The sequence below is a fragment of the Chrysochloris asiatica genome, unplaced genomic scaffold (genome assembly GCF_000296735.1).
Source record: "Chrysochloris asiatica unplaced genomic scaffold, ChrAsi1.0 scaffold00018, whole genome shotgun sequence".
NCBI classification, from domain to species: Eukaryota; Metazoa; Chordata; class Mammalia; order Afrosoricida; family Chrysochloridae; genus Chrysochloris; species Chrysochloris asiatica.
The window spans coordinates 6,062,387-6,071,987 of record NW_006408536.1 but is presented as its reverse complement, the minus strand read 5'-3'; the positions used below and the strand labels follow the sequence as shown (position 1 = coordinate 6,071,987).

Sequence of the window (9,601 nt, the reverse complement as noted above, 5' to 3'; positions counted from 1 at the left end):
GTTCTTCCCTTTTGGTTTTCTAACTCTAAATCTTTGCATATTTTATTATAGTATTTGGCTTTATCTTCTCGAGCTGATCTTTGAAATTTTCTGTTTAGCTCTTGCACCTCTTCAATTTTTCCATTTGCTTTGGCCTCTCTACATTGGAGAGCAAGTTTCAGAATCTCTTCTGACATCCATCTTGACCTTTTCCTCCTTTCTTGTCTTCTTAAAGATGTTTTGCTCTCTTCATGTATGATGTTCTTGATGTCATCCCACAACTCTTCTGGTCTTCGATCTTTAGTGTTTAATTAATCAAATCTGTTCTTCAGATTAGAGACTTTGAATGAGATCTGAGAAATCTATGAGTGTTCCCAAGACAGAGGACCCTCATTGAGCTGTCAGCACTGGGTATTCATGGGCAGGGATGACGGGCTGAAGTAAGTCTTCCTTCATTTATGCTTTTGTAGACTTGGGGAAGTATGTGCCTTGATTTGAGGTGTCAATTTCAGAAGAAAATTCAGCAGCACAAAGGAGAGGGCCCACGAACCAGTTAACATGTTATCCTAAATATGTACTGAGATAACCCCTCACTTCACAATAGCAGGACCCCCATTATAAAGCCCTCTGTCAGTCCCAGTAAATTCCAGACAGGGCTGGAAGGTTGCAGCCTATGGTCCTCTCTACTTTCCTCCACAGAATTCTACAAGTGAGACGATCAGGAGTAAAGAAGCCTGTGTTTCTAGAGCTGTGGAAGTGACCTCCATTAAAGCCAAGGAGGCATCTGCCTGCTGAAGGGAGGCACATCCTCTCATCCTCCCACCTCCTCAGGACCTACTCTTCTGTCCAGGATCCTGCCTACTGTCCTTGAGCAGAGTCACCATGCCTCGACGTCAGAAGAATAAGTCCCGAAATCATGAGAAACACCCTCAGGGCCCAGGTGACACCCATGATAGCAGAGGTGCTCAGGCCACAGCAGCAGTGGACAAAGAGCCCCTCTCTAACTCCTCTGCTTTTCCTAGTGATACCACCCAGGGTTCTGCTGCTGTGGACACGCGTAGTATATTCAAGAGGTCTCAAGAGACCCCCATCCACCACTACAACTTCTGTAGCCAATTCTTGCAGAAGATTGGATGAAGGTGTCAACAGAGAGAATGAAGACCATTCCGGTATCTCTGAAACTGAGCGCTGCAGTCCTGACCCTCGGACCATTAAGGCAGATTTGTTGGAGCGGTTCCTGATATACAAGTATAAAATGAAGCAGCCCATTCACATGGCAGACATGCTAAAGGTTATCAGCCGGAAATACAAAGATCACTTTCCTGAGATCCTCAAGATTGTATCTGAATGCATTGAGACTATGTTTGCTGTGGATGTGAAGGAAATTGACTCCACCACTAAGTCCTATGCTCTGGTTAGCAAACTGAACCTCCCCAACAAAGGAAGGGTACGTGCTGGCATAGGGTTGCCCAAGACCGGTCTACTGATGACCCTCCTAGGTGCCATCTTATTAAACGGCAACCGGGCCACAGAAAAGGAGATCTGGGAATTCCTGAATAAGATGCGTAAGTTTGCTGGGAGGAAGCATTTCATCTATGGTGAGCCCAGGCAGCTCATTACCAAAGATTTCGTGAGGCTGAATTTCTTGGAGTATCGGCAGATACCCAACAGTGATCCTCCATGCTCTGAATTCCTGTGGGGTCCCAAAGCCCACGCTGAAACCTCTAAGGTCAAAATCTTTGCGTATTTGGCCAAGGTCAACGGTATTCTCCCCAGCTCTCTAGAAGCCCTATATGAAGAGGCTGTGAGAGATGAAGAAGGAATAGCCTGAACCACACTTACAGTCAGAATTGGCCCTACCATCACAGCCAGTGGACTTTTATGGGCCAAGTACAGCACCTTCTCCAGCCACCCTAGTAATCTGAGCTTTTCTTTTCCTCCACATTAGATAATCTGACATCAGTAGAGATTTTCTTGGAAATGTCAGAACCCCAAAGTTAAATTGCTGAGATAATGAAATAAAAGTGGGAATTGAGTAAAACATGATCACTTCTTGGCTTTCCTGGTTGCTTTTAGTTTTCCATTAGGTAAAAGTACAAGATATATGGTTTATACCTGGATATGCTTATCTTATTGTAGAATGTGGTGAAATGAAATCTTCATACATTTTGATCACTTGCTCTCTGAATCTTTTTTTCCCCTAAGCATTAATTGAGGATCTGCATTTTGAAAGGCTGAGTACTAGTTCTCGGGATGCTAAGATAAAGCCCCATCCCAGGCTGTAGAATTTTAGAGACTAGGACCTGCTCTCATGTAAGGGAGATGTTGAGCTCTCCTCTCTGACCCACAGGAAAAGCAAAAAGAATAGGTGTGAATCAGCTGTTCCAGATAAGAGTAGGCAAGTGTAAAATTCCTGAGGCAAAGCTGTGTGGATCTTTGGTAAAATACAAGTTCTTTGGTGGTACAGAATTTTAAAGTAAACTGAGTGATTGGCTAAAAGAGGCTGTGGCACTAGTGACCAGAAGCCAGACTCTCAACATATGTGTTTTGGAGTTGAGAGACAAAACCCTAGAATGGAAAGCTGCTTTTATGATTTCTCTGGGATCCTGGATAGACCAGCATAAAATCTCCATTTGTGGCAGGGATGAAAGGCATCCTTTGGTCTTGTCCCAGGACATGTGAAAGCTTTCCAAAAGCTAGATGTTTTATGCACAGTATCTTGAAGGAGTTTCTGAGAAATAAGGGTGGTGCTCCCTCCCCTGAAGTGAGATGGCACATATCACCTGGATTGGTACTCTTGGTTCTGAGCTCAACAACTACAACAACAACAACAACAACAACATGGTGTTCTTTGTCCAAGAGCATTTCCTATCATCTCACACCTACTGGATTAAAAATATTTATGAAGTGGCTTCAAAAAGTGTGTGAAAAATGGAATTTTAAAGATCATGGAATTTTTGGAATGAAACAATATGTGCATGAATTGCTGAATGTGAAAATGAAGATCTGCTCTGTAAACCTTCACCAAATTCACAATAATTAAAAAAAAACAAAGACAATGTGACTTTTCCATGAGTTGTTTGTAGCCTCCTTGGAGGTATCCTAGAGAGGAAGGTGACATCGACTTGAGGTGTGAATGATCACAACAGTGTATTTCATTCCTTAAACGTCTGTCCTTTTCCAGTGGTCTGGTCAAGTTCTTTACATACTATACATATGAGTATAATGTGACAGTCCTACAGGATGGGGACAGGACTTGGGAAACTCACTGGACAGATAAAGACTCTGTAACATTCTCATGTTGCTGTTGTTCAGTGCCGTCCAGTAGGTTCCGACTCATAGCAAACTTGTAGAGTGTTTCAGAGGAGAAGCTGGTGAGCTTGAACCACCGACCTTGCAGTTCAAATGACTTCACAATTCAGGCCATTAATCAACAGTGCCACAGCAGGATTCAAATGTTAGCAAGGTGGAAAGCAATAGAACTGAACTCAGCCTCTGGTGTGAATTCCTCTAAAGCCCACACAGTTTCACTGTTCCAGTTTGAGGCAGACCTTATTTCTTAATTTTCTCTTCTTTTCATTACTCTGATATGTCCCTGGCAATACATGAAGGACTTTGCTAACAAAGTTCTGAATTAGAGTACATAGCCATCAAAAACATCAAAATAAATACATAAACATAAACAAAGTACAAACACATCAAAATAAGTGTGATGCATGAATAAAGACAAGCGATAAAATCAGTGCCAATATGATCATCTTCTAGGGAATGTCCATTCATCTCTAAACATCAGAGGTTCATAAAATTACTTTGTCCAGTTTCTTTCCTGTAGAAATGAAATGCTGAAGAACAGAAATTAGAGAAACTTGTAAGTCTGGGTGGTAAAGAGAAGGAACAGGTTAGTGAGTGTGTTTTTTTTGACAGCCCACCTGTCATGCCCTGTGCTGTAGCATAACCTTGCTCTGGGACAGGGATCCTTCTCTGCAAGGTTTGGTGTGTGGGGAAGCTGTTCAAGAGTTGCAGGGATGTGACATTTCATAGGAAGCCTTTCATTAAAGAGATAGGAGCCAAGATGAGAAGCCTGCTTGATAAGAAATGAGTAACAAACCAGACACAATTATAAGGGGTCACACAGATGCCTGCCCTGTCTGCTCTCAGACCTAGAAAGGCCCAGGCAAGGTATTAGGAGAAGTCACCATTCAGAAGTCTTGATCTAGGTGGGTCAACCTCTGATCAGAAAACAGGAATCTCAGAGGGTGCCAGATGTTGAAGAAAGACCCTTGAATAAAACCTGGGCCACTCTCCACACCAGTACTGAAGGAAGCCTTATATAAGGGCTGTCAGGTGTAGCTGCCCCAAATTCCCCTCCCTCACACACCTCTTGAGCTCTGGGCTTGTGAGGGTCATAGTGAGGCTGTGATAACCCGGTCAATAGGGAACGAAGCCCCAGGCCTTTTCAGGACAGTGCACTGTGTGAAAACTGAGGTGACCCCTGACATCAGAACAATGGGGTGACACAGATCCCTCATCTCTCTTCAGACTTAGGAGATCTAAGGCAGAATTGTAAGGCTGACTCTTTTAAGGAGTCTCAAAAAGGTGAGAGTCTTGGTTGAAAGATGATGGCAGACCCCAGATGAGCAGAAGCCTCTGAAGGAGGTGAGAGATTTTGGTAAGAGTGTGTGGCCCCAGTTTAGCAGAGGGAGAAGAAGCGAATCCTAACAAGAGTAGAGTCAAGATGAATACAGAAAAGTTGTTAAGCCCAATGGACCAGTAGGCCATGCAAACATCTGTCTCCGTGACCCTGAGACCAGAAGAACTAGATGATCTGGATACCAATACTGACTGCTCTCAAAAGAATCACATTAAAAAGTCCTGGATAGAGTGGGAAAAACTATAGAATAAAACTTCAAATCTTAAAAAGTACAAGCCTGAATCATTAAGTAGAGACTGGTGGAATCCTTTAGTCAACTTTCAGGTCTGACTTGAACTCACCCCTTGGCTCCGTTTTCAGCCAAAGAATACACAGGTCTGCACGGGGAAAAACAACACAGGGGAAAGTATGTATGCTAGAGAACAATCAACCATTTGAGACCAAAAGGGCAGAATTTATACAAGGACAAAGTTTAGAAGAATTAGGACAGAAGAAAGAATGGAAATGAGAAACTTAGGGAGGAAGTAGGATATTTACATTTGGGGGATTGCAATCAACGATGAAAGAAAATGTGCATGAATTATTAGATGGAAAACTGATCTGCTCTGTAAACCTCCACCCAATTCACAATTAAAAATGAAGAAAAAACAAAAAACGATTTTTCTGGTCCTAGCAGAAGTCAAATTAAGAATCCTATATAAATACTGAGTAGTTTCTGGTTGGTACAAATAGTCAAATAGTTAAAGCTTGGTTACTAATGGAAAAGTGGGCAGTTTGAATTTGCCTGGTTCTAATCCACCCAGAACCACCTCAGAAGAAAGGTCTGGCGATCTACTTCAGAAAGATCACAGTCATTGACTGTAGTTCTATTCTGAAACACATCTGGTTTGCATGAGCAGGAATGACTGCACAGCAACTGGTTTGTTTTGTTTTATGAAAATTGAGGGTGTCACCTGCTTCAGAACAGAGGGGTTACCAGAGGGCTCCCCCTTTACTGACATCACTGGGGGACCCAGTCATTTGTGATGAGATTAGCAGCACTCAATTGTTGTTAGAGCATTTCAGGAAGTGAGGGACTTTGTCTAAGGAGGGTGGCCACAGGTAAGTCAAGTAAGCAATAGAACGACCTGGCAGGAACCAAACTGAGGCCCCTGAGGACTGAGGGTGCAGTCTAGCTCTGAATAAAGCATACCCGATATTGTCCATATGTCTATGTGGTCCCTGGGAGGGCCAAGCAGCCTCACATTGCTGTTGTTAAGTGCCATCGAGTCGGTTACGACTCATAGCGACTCTGTGTAGGATTTTCAAGGAGCGCTGCTGGGTTTGAACCAACCACCTTGAGGTTAGCAGTCCAGTGTTTATCCTACAGTGCCACACCAGGACTCCAAGAGCACTTGGCTGCTGAGACTATGGGAGCCAGGTTGGTAGGAGGCAGAAACTCAGGTCATGCCAGGAATCAAGGGCAGATCCCTGAATGAGGATTGAGATGACCATAGAGGCTAGAAGGCACAGATCCTGTCCCTGCAGTCAGCACAAGAAGGTCCCCAGAAGAGCTTTCAGACTAACTTCTACAAGGAGGGCCACAGGGAAAGGAGGATGTTGGCTTAAGGAGGAGGTCGACTTCAGCATTGGAAGGCTGTAAGGGGGGAGGGGGGGAAGCAAGATAAGCACTGGACTGTTTACAGCAAGATTGGTGTTTCAATCCACCAGCTGCTCCTCGGGAACTCTATATAGGATTGCTATGAGCCTGAATGGCCTCCATGGCACTTAACAACAACGTGAGGACTGCAGGTATCATTCACTTTAAAACAGAGGGAGGCTCCAGAGAGTTCCGCCCTTGCTGGTGTAGCTAGGAGAGCAGACTATGGACTTTCGGTGATGAACTGTGCAGCACTCACTTCCTCCCACGGCATCGCAAAAAGTGGTCTTCGTCTAAGAAGGTCGGCCAAAGGTAAGCCAAAAGAATAATCCTGGACCCTGTTAGGAGTTGAGGTAAGGGTTTAGACACACCTCACTTCCCCACTCACCCCGCCAGCCGCACCACTCAGATCAGCCTTAAAAGTCCCTGCAAAACTAATGATTGAGGAGTGCCCTGTGTTCCGAGAGCCTAAGATCTCCAGGAGATGAAGGATTTTGATGAAAGTGGCCCCAGTTCAGCGGAGGCAGGAGAAATGAACCCTAACTAGTGTCAAGGTGAGTACCTAGAAATTAAGAGGCAGAGAGATATGCCAAGCGCTTTGACAACCTTAGAAAACCCAGACGGGTGCATGTGTGTCCTTATTTCCTTTTCTATGGCATCATAGAAGTGAGGATCTTGGTTTGAAGGGAGGAGATTCAGGTCATTCTAGGGAAGCATGTAGGATCCTGCCAGGAATCAAAGGTGGGACCCTGAGTGAGTTCTTTGGGAACCGCAGACCCCAGAACAGTGGAATGGCAGAGCCTGCCCCTGCCATCAGCCCTGGGAGGTTCCTGGAGGCCTTCGGCAAGGAAGGTCTCAGAGAGAGAAGGAAATTGGTCTAAGGGCCTTGGACCACACAGACCCCAGCCAAGACTGGCATCCCTGGGACAACCTGGGCATTGTATAATTTCCTTTTATGGTGTCATAGAGAAATGAGTCACTTGGTCAGAGGGTTGACCTATAGTCAGCAGTGGGAGGATTTTCAGGAGCCAAAGTTTTTCCAGAAGCCAAGTGAGGGCCCTGAGGACTGGGGTGACCACCCATCACTGAATAGAGGGGATAATAGAGTTCAGTCCCATCCCTGCTTTCAGCTTCACAGATCCACAGCAAGTCTGGCAGACTGAAGCGTCCCTTCACTTATTTCCATCAGAACATAGTGAGGGGAGATCTTTGGTCTAAGGGTCTAAACACCATTCCATAGCACGTGTCCTAGCTCTTGCTTTGGACTCAGTGAAGAACCTGAAGAAACACAGGGCAGAGAGGGCCCCATGGAACTGTGAGCACTGGGGACTTATGGTTCGGAACAGTGGGGAAAGGTACTCCTTCACTCACTCCTTGCAAGTTCTAGGAACTTTCAGGTGTCAACTTCAGAGCAGAAGAAATGAGAGAGCCAGTCACCAGTTGGTATATGGCCCTGAAGGTGAACTGAGAGGTGTCTCATCCAGAACGGGGGGCACTTCTGCTGGAAATTCTTGCTGTCACCCCAGTAAGTCCCAAGCCATGTTGGCAGCCTGCAGCGAAACTCTCCCTCTAAATTCTTCCACAGAGTTCTCAAAGAAAGACCTGAACAGCAGGAAAGCCATCTTGTGTTAATGCCCTCCCAGAAAACTGTAGTAGGGTTCTTTATTAAAGCCAAGATGGAATCTGCGTGTTGAAGGGGTGCAAACCATTTCAGCCTCCTTCTTCCTGAGAGCCCACATCAGCTGCTCTCCTGCCCAAGATCCTGCCTGCTGTCTCTGAGCAGAGCCATCATGTCACATGATCAGAATAGTGATCTCCAAGCCTATGAAAATCCAAACAAGATCAAAGGTGAGACTCAGCTTCTGTAGGAAGGAGAGCCTTCTTCTTCTACTAGTGCTCCTTTGGGGGGTGTTCCCCAGAATACCCAGAGCTCACATTCTGCTGGGCCAGGTACCTCTTCCCAGGAGCCTCTGCAAGTCCCATCCAGCACAAGAGCTGATGAAGTTGCCAACAATAAAACTGTGGAAGGCCCAAGCATCTCCCAGGCTCCAATCTCCACTAAGAGCTCACGCCGAGATCCTCTAACCAAAAGGACAGGTTTGTTGGAGCAGTTCATGCTGTACAAGTGTAAAATGAATCAACCCATTACAAAGGCAAGCATGATGATGATTGTCAAGCAAAAGTACAAGGATCAATTCCCCGAAATCCGCAGGAGAGCATCTGAGCATATTGACGTTCTGTTTGCAGTTGACGTGAAGGAAGTTGATCCTGTCACCCAGTCCTATGCCCTTGTTAGCAAAATGGGCATTCCCAAAAATGGGCTCCTGCATGGTAGCAAGGGGTTGCCCAAGACCGGTCTACTGATGACTCTCTTGTTGTTGTTGTTGTTGTTAAGTGCCATCGAGTCGGTTCCGACCCATAACGACCCTGTACAGGGTTTCCGAGGGTGTAAATCTTTACTGGAGTAGAAAGCCTCATCTTTCTCCCGCAGAGCGGCTGGTAGTTTCAAACCGCTGACCTTGTGGTTCGCAGCCCGATTTGTAACCACTGTGATTTTTGTGAAAGGCAACCGGGCTACCGAGGAAGAGGTCTGGGAATTCCTGAATACAATGTGTGTATTTGCTGGGAAGAAGCATTTTTTCTATGGAGAGCCAAAGAAGCTTATCACCAAAGATTTGGTGAAGCTGAAGTACCTGGAGTACCGACAGGAGCCCAACAGTGATCCTGCATGCTATGAATCCCTTTGAGGCCCCAGAGCCTATGTTGAAACCACTAAGATGAAAGTCCTGCAGTTTTGGGCCAAGATTAATGATACCAACCCCAGTACCTTTGCTTCTCCATATAAAGAAGCTCTGAAAGATGAAAAAAAGAGAGCCCGAGTCACAGATGCGGTCAGGGCTGACAATCGTGCCAGGGTCAGTGTCCAGTCCAAGGCCACTTGGAAGACTCTGGGTTAAACATTGAGCGGTTTTATCACTAGGTTTGTGGTTCAAACGCACCAACTTCTCCAAGGGAAAAGCTGCCTCTGTAAAGAGTTAAAGTCGCTAGACTTGGAATTAACTCAAGGCTGACTCAACAGCCTTGAGTTTTTGGGTGATAGTACTGGGTATACTAAGAATTTTGTAGTGCGCCCTTGAATAGATTTTGATGATTGAATGACCTTCAGAGTCAATCAAAACAACATACTAAGAATTTGAGTAAATGGGTTTCATTCATATAAGAAAGATACCGAGATACTCTTAATCCTGCAGTTAATTTCAAAGCATGTGTGAGAAGCAGGGGTGTTCCAGATGAGAGTGGGAAAATGTAAATTTCCTGATTCAAGGTACTTT

The 9,601-nt window shown here is 45.2% G+C and overlaps 1 protein-coding gene and 1 pseudogene across 1 annotated transcript in view; both read left to right on the top strand.

Moving 5' to 3' along the window:
- The window catches only part of LOC102835883 (melanoma-associated antigen B1-like), a 17,832-nt gene extending 16,022 nt beyond the window's left edge, over window positions 1–1,810 (top strand). The window contains exon 2 of the mRNA XM_006835661.1: window positions 1,002–1,810. Within this exon, the coding sequence (XP_006835724.1) occupies window positions 1,002–1,810 (809 nt within the window). The remainder of the gene's footprint in view (window positions 1–1,001) is intronic.
- Window positions 1,811–8,059: 6,249 nt separating this feature from the next.
- LOC102835507 lies at window positions 8,060–9,171 on the top strand (annotated as a pseudogene).
- Window positions 9,172–9,601: the final 430 nt, after the last annotated feature.